This window comes from Solea solea, chromosome 2 (genome assembly GCF_958295425.1).
Source record: "Solea solea chromosome 2, fSolSol10.1, whole genome shotgun sequence".
Taxonomy (NCBI): Eukaryota; Metazoa; Chordata; class Actinopteri; order Pleuronectiformes; family Soleidae; genus Solea; species Solea solea.
The window spans coordinates 23,604,746-23,625,522 of NC_081135.1; the positions used below are offsets into that span (position 1 = coordinate 23,604,746).

At 40.3% G+C, this 20,777-nt stretch overlaps 1 protein-coding gene across 1 annotated transcript in view; it reads right to left on the reverse strand.

Annotated features, from left to right (window-relative positions):
- The window catches only part of pde11a (phosphodiesterase 11a), a 55,024-nt gene extending 35,358 nt beyond the window's left edge, over positions 1-19,666 (reverse strand). Inside the window, exons 1-7 of the mRNA XM_058623023.1 lie at positions 18,536-19,666; positions 17,779-17,937; positions 8,179-8,268; positions 7,388-7,528; positions 7,186-7,250; positions 5,639-5,771; positions 3,991-4,066 (exon numbers count right to left, since the gene is read on the reverse strand). Of these exons, the coding sequence (XP_058479006.1) occupies positions 3,991-4,066; positions 5,639-5,771; positions 7,186-7,250; positions 7,388-7,528; positions 8,179-8,268; positions 17,779-17,937; positions 18,536-19,453 (1,582 nt within the window). The 5' untranslated portion in view covers positions 19,454-19,666. The remainder of the gene's footprint in view (positions 1-3,990; positions 4,067-5,638; positions 5,772-7,185; positions 7,251-7,387; positions 7,529-8,178; positions 8,269-17,778; positions 17,938-18,535) is intronic.
- Positions 19,667-20,777: the final 1,111 nt, after the last annotated feature.

The following is a 20,777-nucleotide window of genomic DNA, read 5'->3' on the forward strand; positions in this document are numbered from 1 at the left end:
CATGTATCTGTACTTTGTTATTTATATTTCTAACAATCTTTACTTTCACTCCACTACATTTCCTAAATAAATTGTGTATATTTACTCCACTACATTTCTTTCTGACTATCTTTTTTTACTCGTTATAACCAAATTAAATCAGAAGAAGAAGAGTTGGTAACGGTCTGTATTTATATAGCACTTTTCTAGTCTTGATGAGCTGCTTTACACTACAGTTCACTCCATTCGCACATCTTTGATATTCATTCACACCATGCAACATGGGGTTAAGTGTCTTGCTTGAGGACACATATAGACTAGCAGAGCCAGGAAATTGAATCCACAACCTTCCAGTTGAAAGACAACTTGCCCTACCACTGAGCCACCATGACTCAATCATGACTGCAGTACATTTGATGTCAGAAAATTACATTGGATACTTACATACAGTAAATGTCATATACTTAAAGACTTTTACTGAAGTGATATTATAAAAAAAAAAGTCATTTTCTGGTAAAATACTTTTTAAAATAAAAAGTACTTTTACTCAAGTATCCCATTTAGGTATTTTATACAAGACTGTATATACATATATAGGCTCCTCAATGGTTGTTGTGTGTTCAACTATATTTTAAAATACAATTATGGTGTACCAGAGAGCACAATACAACATACACTGACAAAGTGTTACATAAACACATAAAACTGCCATAATAATGTTTCTTTTGAAAGAAAATCCTGGCATTGTCCTCGATGCTGCAAAGCCTTTCTACTGTATCTGTATTTGGCAGCAGCATTCTCTTATCATCTAAGTTAAAACGGAAAAGGCTTTGGATTGATAATTGGTTTGATGGGAGTGACTGTTATTGTCACAGGGGAATTAGGATTTTATTTATCTATCTCCAGGTGGTCAACCAAACCTGCTCTAGTGACATTTCAATTGTAACATATAGCTGAAAATCCACAGGGATGAACAGATTAGTGAGAGCTATTTTAACTGGTGTCAGATTATAAAAAATCTCAAATACAGGGTGGATATCTTCTCAGAGCCATTATTACGCTCTCTACAATTAACATGTAGTGTATGAAGAGTAGTAGCATAGGTGGCTCCAAGAACTCAAAGAAAGATAAATGGCTGCTTAGAGCAGTGTGGTCGTGACATAATGACCACATTCTCACTATCACAGGCTTTATTTGTCCATTAGCGAAACATACAATAACAACACTTTAGAGTTCTATTAGTAGAGGTTACCCAAAGTGTAAACTCTAACATGTTTTGAAGAGGAGGACAATAATAAACACATTTTACCAGATATTGTAATGGTATTTTGATTTCATTTACAAGTCAGGACTCAGATCAATAGTTACTGAATTAGAGTTTGACAACATGAAGGAGCAATACGATCAAAATGTGCTGTACTCCATTCTCTGATGCAAGGATGAGAATTTAAAGACATGAACTGCTTCCAGCACAAATGCATTACATAAGAACATTTTCATCCTTCACAGTATAAACCTGGGTCAGGTTCTACAAGCCTTTACAGCTCGATAAGTGCATTTGTTTCATTCCTAGTCCAAATGTGTAATACCTTCAGAGGGCAGTCCACGGTGAGTCACAACAATGAGCACGCCCCTCGTCACATATTAATGCCATACTTTCACACAATGAATATATATGTATATATATGCATATATACTGTATATGAAATTAGATAACAGCAGCAATCACCGGGCATTTCTGCACTCCAACAGTAACAAACATTACATCATAACACTGACATTTACATTGCACCGTGGTCCAGGACTGCTAGACATTGCAGTTTTTGTAAATGTTTAAAAACTTGCCAACTTCTAGACCAGTTTTTGGTGAATAAAGGGGACCATATCGCAAACCGGCATTTTTAATAAGGAGAGAGGGGATGCCTCTGTTTGCCCACAATAACAACGACTAATTATGATCCATTCATCCATTCATCCACTCCTGGCACTCCAGATGCACCCTGAGTCACACAGCTGACGATAACAATCTGTACATATCGACGTCTGATGTGATCCTAATGATCACCTGATGCTGAGTCAGCAATTAGCAGATCCCCAGTCCTGACTCCACACGTTACATAAAGACAACGCGTGACAAAAATGTCGGTGGTGATCTGGGTCTGTTTAGAGCAGACTGAGAGTGCAGCTTGAAAACGAGTCATAATTAAAATGCAGTTACAAATGTGCTGTCGTGGTGTGCACTGTTTCTGGCTTGAGGCATTTCGGGTAAATAATGAATTGACTTATTTCAAAGTTACCTGTGGTGTTGATATTAAAATGAATTAAAGACTTGGCTGTCAGTCTCTCTCTGATTTAGTATTCAGGAACGTTTTTTTTCTTCAAATAGAAACATGAGCAAAAAGTGCAGTCTGACAAACAGACATGCAACATGTTTATTTGTTCTTAAGCACAATCACCCCAAAAAAACGCAAGCAGCTGCACTATCTGATGTTAAACTTCATTATAGACAACAGAGTATTTCTTGTTGTTACATTCAGGAAGGAGCTGGCTGTAACCTTGGCAGATGACATAAGAACACGTTTTTTTAACTGAATGTATCCTTGACTTGATAATTTCATCTCCTGCTTCTATGTTTGCATAATGTTTTTTTTTTCACTCCAGATCCTCAGGTGCCACCCACACACACTGCATTTCTTTGCCCCTTCACTGCTTCCTCTTTTCCCTCCCCCTCCCCGACAAATGCACTTACGCCTACGCAAAAAAAATTGTGACTACACGCAGGCATCACACACAGGTCTTAACCATCCAGCTACATCAAACACGCTAATGAATTTACACTTAAATAAAGATTTGAGTGAACCAGGGTGGAGTGTATGTCACATGTCCTCTCTGCAATAACAACACACCATAACCCGAAACGAGTGATCAATGATTTATCACAGTGTCAGTGTGAGGTTGGCCTGGGGCTGATTCACAAACACAAAGCACACAGTCTGAAGAAGGGAAATCCACCTCCAGTGATGGTGCAGCGTGGATCTAATCACACACATGCAGCCTCAGCTGAACACATACTGGAGCTCCCCTCCTCTCTCCCCCCACCTACTGTCTAGTACTATGCAGCAAAAAATGGAAGAAAGACATTTGAAACCTACATTATAACAACAGGTTAGTGCAAAATGATAATAGCGCTGAATATACAGCACAGTGCGACTGCATCACTGTTACAAAACATTTGGCCAAAAGCACAGTATAGAGACACAAATGCCTTTTTCATTTCTGTTTTTTTTTTTTTGTTGCATTGATTCCAGTTAAAATAATTGTTCAAGGTTGTTGAGGGTTTTGACGTATTATCAACATACACCATTAACCAGGCTTCATCAGCTCTCCCTCCCTGCACCAATGTCCACAGAGAAAATCATCAGTTTTACATCATTAGTACACAAGAATTTGTTATCTTGTGATTTTGGTTTCTGAAATCCACCCATTTTCTACCGCTTTATCCTCCATAGGGGGATATGTGATTTTATATATGGGCTTTGGTGCAGGAGAGTGAGCAATTTACAAACAGTAGTTTCCACTTATAAAGGCAGTCTAATAAATCTATGATCATCTGTGATAAAGACTTAAATGGTCATAGATTTTATTATTCAGTGTTGATAATGGGTCAATACCTCATACAACCACACTACAAAATAACTTAAATTACCCTTTAAAATAATTGTTTTGCTCCGACATACAGTGACATTATGGATAAATGGATAATGATGTGCGTCCAACTTTGCGGCAACAGTAGGACGAAGTCCCCAACCAACCAAAAACACCTTTTAATGACTGTGAGCCGTTCCATGTGAAATGAAAGCAAACCCCTGCAGCTGCATACCTATTCACACACTTTTGGCCCTATATTACACAGTGATTTTTCATGTTTAATCTCTTTGTGCCAAAATATGCAAAGTGAATAAATTATTGATACGATATTCATCAAGTAATTGCAGCAATTTGTTATCTTACCAATGATTTGGTGGTTGCTGTTCCATATAGGGACACAAAGCACAGAGCGGATGTGAAAGTCCGAGAACTGGTCTGCCTGAAAACAGTGGGAGTGTAAAAACAGTATGATAAGATTATCATCCATCCTCATTAAACAAAGCATATGCACTGCTCAGCAATATACACTAATCATCAGCTGGTCTTGTTTAAAAAAAAAAATCTTCAATGCCTTTGTATCACGAAAACATTAAAAACTTGGGGCTTTGAGACATATTTACATCTGCCAGAAATGTTAATGATGTTTTCCTGGGATGTAGATTATGGCCCTCAACAGGAATGATCAGATTTTGGTGTTGACATTGTGTGGAAACTGCGAGGCCTTAGCGGAGGCTGTGCTTTCTTTAGTTTTAAATAGATTCATATTCATAAAAGTCAAGTACAGTGTGAATGATTTAAAACAATACATGTCTTTCTATCACCAACTGACAGTATATTCCCCCCCCACTGGAGTATTAACTATGCATACTGTACATGCCTCACCTCTAATGGAAAGCAAGTGCTATGTGGAGATACAGGAACGTCAGGATGCAGGGTACAGTAAGAACCCTTGAGGCCTCTTCAAAGCAAAAAAAAAAAAAGCAATCCACAATAGATTCATTTCAGCGAGAGTCAGCTGGTTGTCTTTGCACACAGCCAAGTGCTATTGGTATATTGCCATAACTGAGAACACATTTTCTATTTTCCTGTCACTGCTTTTTAAGGTTGGTCATGTTCAACCTTTGCTGCTTGCAGGTGGATTCAGCGAGGTCTGCTGCTGCTGCTGCTGCTGTGCTAGCCACTGTGGGATTCACTGTCCATGTATGCAGCATCAGCACCGGCTGCTGTGCTTATCACTTCCTGGTTTGGACAAGGCCTTTATCCAACAAAGATCAATTAACATCTGACAAAATGGAAAAACTAGGCAGCACGTCGTTTCCCACCATGCAGTGCCAAATGGAAAATAGTTTTCTGTTGTTTATTATCAAAAAAGACAAATAAAGCTCTCGTTGAATTGGGAAGATTACTCCTGTTGTTCCTGTTGTACTGCGAGTTATTTTTTTTATATCATGTATTGATATTATGCAGACTCTTAGGTTTACTGTCATCTCCGCGTGCTGTCAAATACAACATCAGCTAGTTTTATCAATCCAATAGCACATCAACACCTCATCCCAGTTAATCCACTGTATCATGTAGCTGCTGTCTGACTAAAATGTTATTCTACTCCAGCTCCCCGCCTGTCCATCACCACCCCAGCCTTCAAAGAAGCTTCAGATCATTCATTCTTCATCCTCCATCAGGCTCAGCAAGTCATCAACCAACAACAGCACCACTGTATGGACTCCAGGGGGGGAAATCTACCTTCTGCTGCTGCTGCTGCTGCTGCTGCTGCTGCTGCTGCTGCTCACAGATCCCTTCCTGCTCAATATCTCCCAGACTTTATCATCACATTTTAAATGTTACCATTTGTAATAAGTATTTCTGTGAGAAACTTTTGTTAGAATTAGGTTGTTTATTTTTTTCATATATGCACCCGCCTATATGGCTTGTAGCCTTTGACACAAAGACAAAACATCTTCCTTTAACTTTAAAACGTGACAAAAGGTGTGTGGGTTTTTGTTTTTTTTACCTCAGCATCAAAGCGAGGGTCCTGATAGGCGTCGCTGATGTTCACTGGTAGTCCTGTGGATGCAACCAGCTCTGCAATACTGTTGTTGATGAGCCAGTCTGAGTATGACGATTTCTCTATACTGTCTTTGAAACTAAAGGGTCAGAAAGTAATAAGAAGAGGTGTCAAAAGAAGAAGAAGACAAATTGTGTTAAACCTACTTACTTTGAAAAAAAGAATAATCATTCAAATACACTCCTATGGCTGATAACGTTGTTATTATGAAAATGAACACACCCTTTTTATTGCATTTAGGCATTTTTAAACTGCAAGCTTACATATCAGTGAGTTTATGCCGCAGCTTATGAAGTAATGAAAAGTTAATTGTGTGACTGTCTTCCTCATTGCCAAACGCCCCCATACTCTGCCACAGAAACACCTGCCAACCTGCTCAGGCGTCCTCATTTACATTGATTGCAGTGGGCTGTCACTGACTTTAACCTTCAAACACAACATGATGTAAATGTTCAGCGAGGCTCATTTTGTCTCTCAACGTCTGAAAAAAAAAAAAAAACGTGGAAAGGCTCTGATGTCAGATCTTTTGATCCAGTGATGGAGCAGTGTGTGAATCTGAAACCTGCAGTGTGGACGAGAACAAGCCTCGCATGAGATAGCAACGTATCTTTTTTCTTTCTCCCTCTCGTTCTCTTTGTCTCTCACCTGCCTCATGTCTGTCATTTAACTGCCACACACACATTAGCAGCATCTCTACATTATCCTCCCAATGGTGGCGGCAGGAGACTTGCCTTTTGACTCTGAATGTATTCAATTTATTCCCTTAATTACACACATGACTCTGACACGGCAGCTTTTGTTATTCAAACATGAACCTTTAGGAAGAGCGCGGTCATCACAGACATACTTCTGTCATTTCCGCTTGACTTGAAATAATGTGTGTAGTTGGATTACCTGAAATCTCACACTGGCAATTTATTTCATATGTGCCACCAGATACACAGACATCCACAGAGTGTGTTTAGTCAGTCAGATTCCAATGGGAAGTCAAGCAAACTCCATATTTCTTTCATTTCTATTCATCTACTGCAATCGCTTTTGTTCTTGTCTCGTGATAACTGTTACGGCCGTCACTATCGACTCGCAGTGACCATGTCAGTAATGGCAAGTGTAGGGCTTGGGAATAATTTGTCTTCCTCTTTCAGCACTGGTTTTCATCCATAAACATCCCACACAATGTTAAGCCACGGTCTCTCCACTCAGCCATGCCCTGAGAAGCAGCAAAACCCAATTAATTAGGATTCTTTCGTAGCATGACTTCTATTCTGAATCAGCACTACATATTTTCTTTTTCTCTTTTATACTTCCCTCACTTTTTGTCCTTGATGGAAGCTTTTCAGAGTCATACAAGGCAATGAGCAGAGTTTACAGGTGCCGCGGTACCAAAAGTCAAGAAAGATGGAGACATGCTTATTTAAAAAGGTCACTGATGTGACAGAAAACTGAAGAACTGAAGGGCAGAGTACATTTTAACACTGAAACACCATACGTACCTGTTTTCAGTGTCTGCACTACACTTAGGAGACAGAAGCTCAAACGACTTGGTAAACTTCACCACCTAAGAGATTTGAAATGGGGGGGGAGAAATTATTAAAGGTAGGTAAGTAAAAAAAAAAGAAAAAGAGAAATGCCCATGCACAAATGTACAGACAGACAGACATACACAGCTGGACAGCAGGGGAATAAAAACAGTACCGGGGACTCAATATCCTCCAGCAATTGAACAGAGCAGCGCTCGCACTTTAGCAACGTCTGGGCACGGTGCATGATCTTCCTGACAATCTTCTCCAGGTCAGTCTGCTCTTCAAACAGGTCATTGACTACCTCCAATAGAGCCTGGACACCAGGGACACAGCACGATAACGCGCACATTATTTCCAATGACATGAACCACATGCTGCTCTAAATACAGTAAATAATATCTGTCAGTGAGTAGTACTGGGTAACCTTTTACATATAACTCTGCCTTGCTCAGCTGTAGAAGCATTATTATTATAATCATTATTATTATTATCATTATTATAATCATTATTATTTTTCATTATTATTGTTATTATTATTATTATTATTATTATTATTATTATTATTATTATTATTAGTTTTATTATTATTAGTTTTATTATTATTATTATTATTATTATTATTAATAACAATAATAATAATAATAATAACTCAACCACACAAAATGATATGGTGTAAAGGGAGCTCTCCTCATTTCCATCCTGCGCTCACTGAAACATTCCCTTGGAGATTTAGATTATGGACCAGACCCTCATCTGGAAACATGCCCACAACCCCCCCACCCCCACCCCTTTCCCATCTAGAGATCCAGAGAAAACATCCATGCAGGGCTGCTATGCGATCACAAGTGGGCTGGAGCTGATCAATGCTCAGCTGCAATGGCAGCATCAGGGGGGAGGAAGTAATAATTCCAGAGATGGGGTGGGCTGTGGAGTGGTGAGGTGGTGGGGCTGTTGGGTACTTACCCGACTCCTGTCATACTCCTTCCTTGAGGCAGCAAACAACTGAGCGTTGGAGATAGCAATGCCACAAAATGGCAGGTACATCTGTAGCACCTGTGGACATGTTGAACAGTCATTACTGAGCTGTACACAGAAAAAAAAACACACTCCGCCAATCAGCCAGCTGTCACGAAATGTGATCACAGATCACCAGAGAAATGTTTCATTTAATCTTTTAGCCCAAGTAGACATTTTTCAATGATTAAAATATGAATTCCTCAATTGTGGGCATAAAATGTGCTTTGTAAGGTCACAAGATTGTCAACAAAATCAAATCAGTTCATCTAAATTTATCACGGATGGACGACAGACAACCTGAAAAAATGATGCTGCGTAAGGATTTTAACAAAATACCAAAATACTCCTGCTGCACAAAAGCCTCTAGCTTCAGTAGCTTTACTTATAACTAACTTTTTTTTTTATTTAAATGTACTTGTTTGTTTACAAGAGCATGCACACGGCAGAGATACAGTCTGGCCAACGTTTTCACACTATTTGTCAGCAAAGAGCCAATGCAGGCTGTTCAGCATGGCTGTGAACAAGGTGGGATTTCACTTTACAAGTGTGTTATCAGTGAAAGAAAAAAAAAATAACTTAACATATTTTTCTGGACTTTGTGGACGCACAGTATGCGCCGGTGAGACACAATGGACGTGTGAACATTTACACTTTGCATTGTTTAATTTTAGAACAACGCCTGAGTAAAAGAAATGAAGATTAAAGGAATGAAAAAGAAAAAAAAGACATCAAAAAGTCAAAGTAATATTTTTATCCATGAAAAACTAAGCTTTTCAACTGGAACAAATAAGAAGTGGCCTTTCACTGGCATCATTACTTCAAGGGCAAATAAATCAATTCACTTGACATTTTACAATTTGACTGAACACTCATACTTCCGTATGCCTTGGGCTGATTATATAAATACCCTTTCACTCATATTTTCATCACATAAATAATGTAATCACTTGATGCGGCCTAATGACTATAGTTATTATGCATCATGAAATCTCACAAATCAAACTGCATTTCTCCCTCTCTCACATCTGTTGGTTCATAATGAACAACACTAGGCACTAGACAGCTTCTACAGACGATGCAGAGAGGTGAAGAAAAAAGCAGCTGCGATGGGAACATGCACGTTAAATTCCGTACGACTGCACTTTCTCCACACTGGGGTCTTATCTGAGAGACACTCGCGCCCCATAACATGGAATCAATGCCATTTAGGTTGTGTGGCTCCTTCACGCTGCCTCTTTGTTTGGCTATCTATGTGGAGCATCTGGCTGCTGTGTAAACAAGACAATCAGTACAACAAACCCACTAATATTTACCAGCTTTCAGTGCGACCTGAGGGCAGGGACACTACAACAATAAATGAATGGCAAGTTACTCAGCTGTGGCCGCTGATACGGGGATATATCTCCTTCACCTTTCAGGGGAGATTTCATTTACAAATCAGCTACAAATGAACATGTGAGGAGCCATTACTGAAAATGTGCTGTGTGTACCTCTGACCTGGTTAAAAACAGGTTACAGACATTACATTAATTTTTATAATATTTGATTGATCGTTAAAATTACTAATACATTAACCCGCAATAAGTGTCTCATGCATTTGTAACCTCGGGTATACAAATACATGATAGATATTTATAGGTATGGAAACAAATAGGTTTTGAGACACTTTTTCTAAGTTCACTTTCTTAGACTTCCTGTCTATTTGGCTGCATTTATAATCCCTTCCGATCACATCTATTTGAGTATTTTCCTTGTCTTTGCCACTTTTTTCCCAGATTTAAAGTGGTAGAAGTCTAGAAGATGGTTCTAGCACCGTCACATGACGACCACTTTACCACTTGTGAACAAAATCTCACAACGCCCAGAGCAGACTACTGCCAAAATAAAACACTGATCATAAAAACTGGACCTTTATCCTGTTGTTCAACATGACCAAGTATCAATTATGAGTAAAATCAGCTGACTAGCCATCCACTTTCTACCACTTTAGGTCTCAACATCTTGCTGTGAGGTGCTAACCACGTGGATTATACATAGGCTATATCAAATCTAAAGTAACAACAGCAGTCATAATATTTTGGACATCTAACACCTACTGATTGGTGTTACTATTCGGTGGTGATCCTTGTGATGGTTGTCAACCTGCATCTGATCTAGTGTAGAGAACGTCCTTGGTCCATTTAGTACATTTAGTTTAGTAGTTATTCTCCAGAGCCACACAGTTAGTGTTAGCCCTCTTGCCTTTGCAGCAAGAAGACCCAGGTTCGTGACCCGATCAGAACAAGGACCTCTCTGCATGGAGTTTGCATGTTCTCCTTATGTGTGCATGGGTTTTCTCCAAGTTCTCCAGTTTCCTCCCCGCAGTCCAAAAAACATGCAATATGGGGATTCAATTGACTGTATGTGTGAGAGTGGTTGTTTGTATCTATGTGGCCCTGGCGATCTGTCCAGGGTGTACACCACCTTTTGCCCTATGTCAGCTGAGACTACGAGACCGTGACCTTCATGTGGAGGCTGTAGAATATGGATGGATGGAGGTATTGTCCGTTTACAGGGGAACTATTTTTCAGTGAGTAAAAACTTCTTTGTTCATGTGACAATACAAGCAGGGCAAACACACTTAAATACACTCAGCGTACACCAGTCCCACCCATTGCAATTTATAAAAAGACTGACGGACTCAGCAGTAACAACATTCCCATCACAAACACATAGCATCAGTCCACAGTGAGCCAGAAATACACACAAAATTCTCTTCATATCCATGAGAGGGGGGAAAACACCCCCGCAAAATGTGTATTAAAACTCTTTTGATATTTAGGTGTAATACATTTGAAGCGTACTTTTGTGCTCACACCATTGATTATCAATGCACGTGACAACCATGCAACTCTAATTGCTGGGTTCACGATCATCTAAGCCCTAAAATGGCATCACGGAGAGGAAAGGGCTGAGAGAGCCTGCTCTAATGGCTTCAGTTTCTCTTAACAATCAAACAGGTCTCCAGGGTTAGCTTCATACAGTAGATTTAACCCCTCACTCTATCAGGGGTAGTGAATTTAAATGCAAAGCCACGGCAGGAAAGCACTGCTTGCACCATACTAGGCAACACATTGATGAATGTGCAGAACAATGGGAGAGCATGTACTGTACAGTACACACAATGGTGGAGCAGAGACAAAAAAAAATGCAATGTTTGCATTTATAAATCCTCAGTAATGTGTAAACCAGAACTCATATTTTGAAACATTGGCTTGTTTCTGACGAGCACATCTTGTGCCAATAAAGTAGATTTGTATAAATTCAACGACTCGACACCCTCACAAACAGAAACCTGCGCTGACTGAAGTGCACATTATGATCCTGTTAAGCACAATGCAAATTAAATCACTGAATCAAATTAATTTCTAATCATAACATGTGAAATATGACTCCGTCATGCTAATGAGTAAATGAACTTGATGCCTTTAATTCAGTCATTACACATAATCAAGTGCTGCGTGCTATTGTTTTCACACAGAGAACAGATGATGCTGGGCAATAAGCTCCGACATAATGCTATTTCAGCTGTCCTTTGGAATTCTCTAATAATGATCTTCCTGAAAGGCAGTGGCCATCAATAGCCCCAGCAGGAGCAGATTCATTAGCGAGCTGGACTTCAGGGATCTGGCTATGGATCTGCCTGTGGAACTAACAGGCAAACCCAAGAAAAGCACTGCTCTCTCTAATTACATTCTGTCAGCCAGGCCATTATACAAGGTTGCATTACAAACAAGACATTTTTGCCTGTGGACTGACCAGTAAAGAGTGGTTTAATAACAAAAGTCACTGGCCAAGGCCTTGAGGACAGTCAGCTCTCAAACCCCAATGACTTCCTTTAGCACAACTGGAATTTTAATATAAGGCAAACCTAGATAAATTACAAAGCCCACACTTGCTTTGTCCACTTAGCCCACAAATACTAACTAGTATTTGATTTACAAAGCGGTGCTCACTTTCAAGGTAAAGTGTTGTTTTGCCAAGAGAAAAAAAAAAGGATCTCAATTTTCTCCTTATCTCATGTGGGACCCCCTAGATTTGAAAAGCAGTTTTGTAAGCAATGATTCTTTTGAGGGTATTACATCAAATAAAAATGCAACATGAATCGACACACCTCATTAAATGAAAAAGCAAGTCAATGTTTTATGTTCACAACATGAATATCAATACACGCAGCAGCATGAATAACATGTAACATTCCCCACCTTTCTCAAAAGTGTCACGATTTACAAAGTGTTACCCTCACAGAGGCAAACAACGCAGGTGAGATATTCTGTATTGACTGGCTGTAATGTATGAGTAATATTACGACACCGCTAGTAAACGCTATACTACAGCAGCAGTCCAGCTCAATAGCTATTATCCATAAATAATTAAATTGTTCTACACATTGCAGGTACATGGAAAAAGCCGGGAGCAAAGGGGAGGTCACAATAGCTCAGCAGCAGATGTTGCATTGGTGCAGTAACATGATCACCTTGGGTAAACAGTTACTGCTCCTCACATGAATCGTCCTGTGGTCATAAAAGAACCTAGTGCATAGAACATGATACTTTTCCTCAAGTTTAAAGTGTGTGTGACCTACCCTTACACTTGAACGACAGCACATCGAACACCAATTAATGTTATCTGCGTTACTATTTAATGTTGAAAAACATCGAGACATGCTTGAGCTCACTGACAGCTTGATATATATATATATAGAATATAGCTTATATTTTTGCCATGAAGGGACTTTTTGGTCAAGGCTGCTATCAATAATTTGTGAGTCTATTTAAACATAATAACAGATTATTGTTATTATTATTATTGACCTAAGTATAGAATGAATGCACACTGCAGGGTTTCTGCAGCGTACACTCTGACAGACTGACAATCATTTCTCCTAATGCATTTTTTTTAATCTAAATTCTACAGTTATGACTTAACAACGCAACACGAAGACTCAATTAGTTTAAAATATAGATTAAAAATTCAATTTTATATTGCACATGAAACATCGGTTTACATTAATTGCAGGTGTAAAACCTGTCCCGATGTTTCTTTTCCTTGTCCCCAGCTTCGTCTCACAACCCACCTGTAGCCCATAAACTAAGGGCTATAGGTGCAACTAACATTTCTGACACAGTCAGTGCACAGTCACCTTGAAATTAACAAATTAACGGACATTTTGTTCAAATGTGATGTTCAAACTTTCCCCAAATTGACTAGAGTGTAAATTGACTTTTCTAATCAGGCATTTTTCTATGCAAGTAAACCAATTTCCAACTAAAGCAATGTAGATTCTCTGGTAAGAAGATTCAACGTCCCTCTCAGGCCTCCCAGAAGGCACAATTTTAGGTCCACAAATGTTTATACTCTTTAAATAATTAGCAAATTAAACACATCTTTGCAGTTGAGGAAAGTATTGGAGGTACTTTTAAAGTTCACGTTCAGTATCCTGTTTTGCTCCTTTTTTGAGAAATTAATAAATCAGCTACATATGTCCATGATTTCTGCTTTGTTTTTGCCACAGAACTTTCACACAGCAACCATTTCATAGGTGCACTTCAACAACACGCAAGGCCATTTAAAGAACACTTTACTTGCAGTCACACAAGACTTGGTATATTTGTATAATACACTGTATAAATTCCGATTACCTAATATTGTCCAGGAATATATTGCAAACATGAGACTCCCAGATGTAATTGTGTTCTCTCTTCTTTAGCACTGCATTTACATTGGAAAATTGTGTGAAAGTGGTTATTACAATATTGCTGCTCGACAATTTGACAGGAAGTCTGAAAGCCAGAAGGAGGACAGTGGTGAGAGGAGAATTGCTATTTGCCAATCAACTCACACAAAATGTTAAACTCTTTTGGCAGATGGAAGCTGCGTGATGTAGCTGGCATCATATTAAGAGAAAATGTATGAAAATGCCTTTCTGTGAATAATGCATTTCATGTACGACATTGCAAAAAATTAAATCAACAATGCAAGATAAAGTGCATTATTCTACAGGTGATTATGAGATATTATACATTGGCTGAAACCTTGTCCAACCAATATTATTTCTGCAGGGTATCAACAGAACATTAAGTCAGATAAAACCAGCCATTTTGTGTGCACTCCAGTGAGAGTAGCTGCTACTTTATTGTCAGCTAAAGTTGATTCAAATGCATAAACAAACAAATACTGTGAACATATGATGTTTTAATTATCCTGCAAGTTTCCAGTGTGTGGCAAACAGCATTTGTCTTAATAAATGTGCATTAATGTCTTTAATGACTTTCTAATGCGGCGTCACTTAATGATTTAAAAACTGACACGTTTTCTTTTTTCCAATATCCATAAAACGCAAAGATGCAGCTGTGCAGCGTGAGGAGCTCACTGCGAAGCAAGCGTTGCATTTCATTACTAATTCAGCTGTAGCCATCTCAAGCATTAGTGTGATGTTAATTCAGTGTGAAACACACTCAAAACAAGGGCAAGAAGAAGAATCTGACATCGCTTTTGAACAATGGATAGAATTTTTTGACAGTAGAGCTTTGACGGAAAACAAATGATAGAATAAAAGCTACAGTCATTTGCCACTGTGACACCCAACTCTCAAATAAAGCCATAGCTCAATTTGTGCTTTCATGTTTAATCTATTCTACCCTTTAGGGGCTCATCATAGCCGCAATAAGCGCATGTGCTTCTCACCGCCTTCCTGCTACATCTATTCAAGTGTGTTTATTGACAATCACATGCTCCGTGTGTATCTCTTGTGACGGCTAAATAAGCAAGCGTTCAGAAACATAAGGCTGGCTCAGTGCATTACATGTGTATACTTCACCCATTAAAGTATCTCTCTCTCCCCATTTTTCATACAAATGTATGTATGTCCACATTTGTACTGGGGACTGATGTGATTCTCGCTGAGCAGCTCCACTGTAATAAATGGAATACTCCACTGTAGCTCTTTGGAAACCATTCAAAATCACATAACTCTAAATGGCAACACTACGTTAAAGATGGATGCTCAACACACACAAGTAAAGTGCTAACAAATTAGATTCCTCACAGATTTTATGGTTGTTATTCTTGTTGGTACAGCGTCGGCACCCTGGCCCCTTTGGATACTGCCTTAGAAAAATTGGATGATACCGAGAGAAAACCTGTGACCCAGCTAGAAACTGAGCACTGAGTCTCTTTTCAGGGCCGCACAGCAGACACGGGGAGTTGAGTGGATTCTTTAAATAATGAATATATGTTACATTCAGACAGAGTAAAGAACTAAAACACGAACTGGTGTTTATCAGACAACATACAGAATGTACAGTTAGTGAAATAAAGAAAAGTGAAAATGAAAAAAGCGGATGTAAGATGAAAGGACGGGGGTGACGTGTACTGTATATGTGGTGCAGATAGTGTCAGGTGAGATTTTCTTTATCCATCCCAATGAAGGTTTTTTTGTTGTGTACGGTATTGTCACAGCAAAAAAAAAAATATTGTTACCAAAGCAACAGCAGGAAATCTGGTTTAACTATTAAATGAAACAAGCAAAGTCTGTGAAAACATTCCCACTGTTCACGTCGTCAGTGCTCTGCTACGCTTACACCACCAAACAGTGTGCACTGTCAAAAAAGAACTAAGAACCATCTGTGAAATGTCACACATGAATCATGAGGATGACAAGCATTTACTTCAGTCTTTCCTCTGCAATACACTTCCCAGTGCAGCAATAATAAAGACCCTCAGAGTCTAACGCCACGCTGGCAGATTAGTTAAGCTGCACCACTGAGCCTATAGTGCTAATGTCAGCCTGACAACATGCTTACAATGATATTTCTAACATACTGATGATCCGAAGGTAATGGTTACCATCTCCGTTGTCTGGTAACATACCAACAATTGCTTTTTATGTGCGTGGAAATGTCATTATTTTTGATGCATTTGTTCAAATATTAGACGCTCTAATCAAAGAAACAGCAGCGTATCACTACAGCGATTAGGAAACACTATCGGGGAACCAGGAATGTCTGACCCACATTTTGTACCAGTCAGTGTAGATGTGAAGCTTTTTCCACGAGACACAGCCTTTCTATCCCCAGTGCCCTGCCACACAGGTGCCTGTATCCAATCTACCACATTACTGGGAGTGGGAAGCGCGAGAGGCTTCACAATATGATATCATCACAATGTTTATGCCACAATAACATATTATTGCGATATTGAAAATATTGCTATATTACCTTTTTTTTTTTACTTTTTCCAACCGCAAATGATATTGCCAAGTGAAAGCTCTGTCGACATCTGTCTTGTCTTTAGATAAAAGACTCTTTATGCAAACTGGAAGAATCATAAACACGGAATGACCAATACAGTCACTGAAACCTGCTCCACCTGACCACCTATAGTCTAATGTAATTCACTGCATACACATGTGGACTGCTGCACTGCTACAGGTGGTTTGAACAGTGAATTAAAAAACAACACATCCAAAAACCTGGAACAGTTTACAATCTCGTTCACAACTTAACAAAATATCAATACTTGGAATCAGAGCATCAACACAATATTGCCAAGGAAAATATTGCAATACTATGCTGTATTAACTTCTTATTTGCTATTCTGTTTAATGACTCACAAGCATGAAAAGATTATGAAAGTTTGAATTTGATCTGTCTTTCAATCTGTCCATCCATCCATCTTCTACCACTTTATCCTCCACATGAGGGTCGCGGGGGGGGGGGGGTCCATCACAGTCCATCACAGGGCCACATACAGACTAACAACAACCATTCACTCTCACACTCACACCTATGGTCAATTTAGAGTGTCCAATTCACCTTATCCCACACACACAGGGGGAGAACATGCAAACTCCACGCAGAAAGGCCCTTGTTCCAACCAGGGCTCAAACGTGTGGCCATGTCTTTTAATCCATTCATTAAAATGAATAAACGCGATTTTTTTTATTTAAGGCCCAGTATACTGTATAATATTTCAGAAGATGTATTGAGAGATTTTGTACATATCCTTCCATATGAATGTTTGGATACGTGAATAAGTGCTTTAAAATAAAAAAAATAAAATATCTAGTGTCCTTAGCAAAAAGCCTTTTACTGTATATACAGGGCCTTGTTTTATGGAGGCCACCATCTTCATCCACCATTCTTCTACGGCAGCCCAAACAGACAAAACAGCCAGAGTGTACATGTTTTGTTTAGAAGCAGTAGCTGATGATGCAAAGGTCACCATATTTCGCTGACACAGCTGGGATAAAAGAGGAGAGGGCGAAGGAGTCCCCTGTTTCTTACAATCTGCAGTTTCACCATTAGATGTCACTAACTCTGACACACTGGACCATTCATTTAATCGGCTATACGTCTGTGGTGGTATTCGGTGTGACTGATACTGTCCCTTTACACTTAGTGGCAATTTAATTTAAACTTTCCGTGGGGCCGTTTAGAGAGGATGTGGGGACTGGGAGACAAGGAGCTCATTTAGCATTTTGACTCCCAGTCATAATGAACTCACCTTCTCGTCATCTTCAGTGAAGAGATCTCCACTCGAGTTCTTGTTGATGGCCTGAGCGACTCCAATGATCTCTCCGTCACTGTTGCGTATCGGCATGCACAACAGTGACTTGGTCTTGTATCCTGTCAGCTTGTCAATTTCATAGCTGAAGCGACGATCCTGCAATCCACAGGCACAGAATAAGACAAATGTTAGACACTTGATGTGAAAACTCGACTGTTTCCCCTGAGATGTCATTGCACTTCAGCGTGTGACTCATCAGAGCTCAGGTTTGAGGTTTGTTCAGTAACATTTTGCCCGGACAAAGTGTCTTGACATGTGTGTTGCTGAGACAGCTTCTGTATTTTTGTACAGTAGCTCTTCATTTCTGCTGCAATTGTTTGGTCAGCAAAGGGGAGACCTGCTTGGACTTGTCTGAAAAGGAGTTTTCAGGGGCATCATTAAACAGTTCCATGTAATCACACATACTGCCCTAGTTTTCAAACTCAATGCAGACACAAGGCAATAACAAACCAACAAAGTCAAAACAGAATTACTCTTCTCTTTTATCGCCTTAATTGTATCAGTGGTGTTTTGTGTTTTCTCTGTTGGTGTTGGTTGCAGTGAACTCAGCTCTGTTGCACTGTTTGACTGGTGATGACTGTGACAGGTAAAACAGAGAAAAAGATCTCTCTCTTTTTTTTTTTTCCTGTGTGACTCATGCAGATGCACACACGCGTGACGCGTGCACGGAGAGGAGCAGAGCGAAGCAAAGCACCTGATAAGCGTCAGGGATGTTTACTGTCTCCCCGTGTTCAGCCACATATCCAATGATCCCTTTCCCCCAAGGAACTTGAACTTCGTCTGAATTTATTGAGGGTAAAAATGTGGTCCCCGCGTGCACGTCAAAGAATTTGGACACCAGTGTCTTCTTGTTACCGGTCCCCTCCACTACAAACAAGGAGCACCGGTCTGCGTCGACCATGATACAAACAAACACCAGGATTTTGTAGCTGAGACTCGTTATATCCAAGTCGTTAGAAATGTCTTTTACAAGCTCCAGGAAAAACTCTCTCTCGTTGTGTTCTTTGAGGTAATATTTAAAATCCACGGCCGTGGAAGGGTACTGGGGGATGTTGACTCTGGACTCCAGCAGTGCGCTCAGGATGTGCGCAGTGGTCGGGGGCAAAGAGCTCGCCTTCCTCAACAGAGCTCTCCTCCTCATGCTCGTCAGCGGCTCCTGGGCCCTGGAGTTGACATGTTCGTCGTATGTCCGGTTCACATTGATGGCCTTTGATCTGGCGAAAGTTTTGCGCAGCTCCCTCTGCGAGGCTCTCCGCTGCAGTCCATCACATTTGCTCGCCCAGCTGTCCTTGCGCGCGTTGGTCGTCTTCTCCTCTCTCGGCTCAGCTGGAGGAGCCGTCGCCGGACTTTTGCTCGCCTGGTGATTCTTGAGCCATTTCTCCACCATGCCATAATTCCCCTTTCTGTTCAGGTAGTCCTCGAACAACTCGGGATGCGAGTCCAGAAAACTTTCCACATCAGAGAACACCATATTTGGCACTGCCATGGCTCTTCTTCTGATGGCCCTCAGTGAACCAAATCTATGAAGTCGCGCAGAAAAATACCATCGATGGGGCTTTTGCTGAGGGCTAAAGTGGAGAATTGTTTGAAAAGCACAACTTCCAAGATCCATATGCCGGGAACACCCCTTACAGTTCTGGCTGTGTATCCAGTTTCCACTCTATGGGGAGAAGAAGGATGGAGACTCCCTTTGCGCACCAGAACTCCCCTCCACATCATTTCCACATCGTCCACCTAATTGAACATCATTTTAAAACTGGTCTGAAGCATCCCGGCGTGAGAGCAAATGCAGGCTCGCGTGGACTTTCACGGGCGAAAGGGAACCTGACACAGAGCCACAACCGAGCATCTCCGTCGTATGGGTCTTCTCTTGTGCAAATGACGCTGGCTGTGGTTGGCTCTGTCCCGCTGACGCGCGCGTCGTCACACAAACACTGGGAGCTCAGACTCGCCTCAGCAGTCAGCCCTCCAGCCATCTGAACCGCGTGCCCTCTTCTCTCTAAGTATGATGGAGATGATGCCGAGGATGGTGATCACCTCCTCATCATCCACACAAGTGTATGGCATGATTTAAAAAAAAAACCATCTAATTCATCAACATGGAGGATCACTGTGGTAATAATTATTACATTCAGCAATAATTCCCAGCTAATATAAATGTATATGCTTAATAAAAGCACAGCCCCCCACCACCACCATACGGGTGCATTATTATTATTATTTCATGAGATTATGCTTCAGCACCGTCAACATAATGGGTTCCTCTGCGTTCCCAGTGTAAAGCCTTTGGTGATGATGGCACTGCAAAGCTGACAGGAGTAATCAAAGTGAGTGACTGCCGCCTGAAGACGCGTGTGTTTCAGCATCAATAATAGATGCTGCGACTCGCTTATTACATTCATTTCCATATCCGCCAAACTTTGTCAAATATGGGACTCTGCAGTAAGTCTGGATGATTTAGTTGCACAGCGGCGACTTTTATTGACACAAGAAGCATTTCAGAAAATCAAATTCCTATATACGTTATTACCGAGTCTCAGTGCAGGTTTGATGTTTGAACGCTAGAGGGAGCAGTACTCCACGACTTTGAGTAGGAATGTGGATGCAGTCAGTGGGGCTGTTCCCCCTCACGGATTTAACTGTGAGATAATGATTCAAAGACAAAACCACACATCTTTCTTATGCCACATTTTGCCTACATGCAGTTTGATTGAATACAAAGTCTCATGGTCAAAATGAAGAACCTGCTCATGTCAAATGACCCCACAAAATTTGAACCTGTGACCCCAACCTCAAATAGATTCAAGGAATTTTAAGTTACAGTAGTTTGTCTATGCATGTGTCCCTGTGATGGGACACATATGGCGAACTGTCCAGGGTGTACCCCTACTATAGCCCTATGTCAGCTGAGATTAGCACAGCTCCCCCGTGACCCT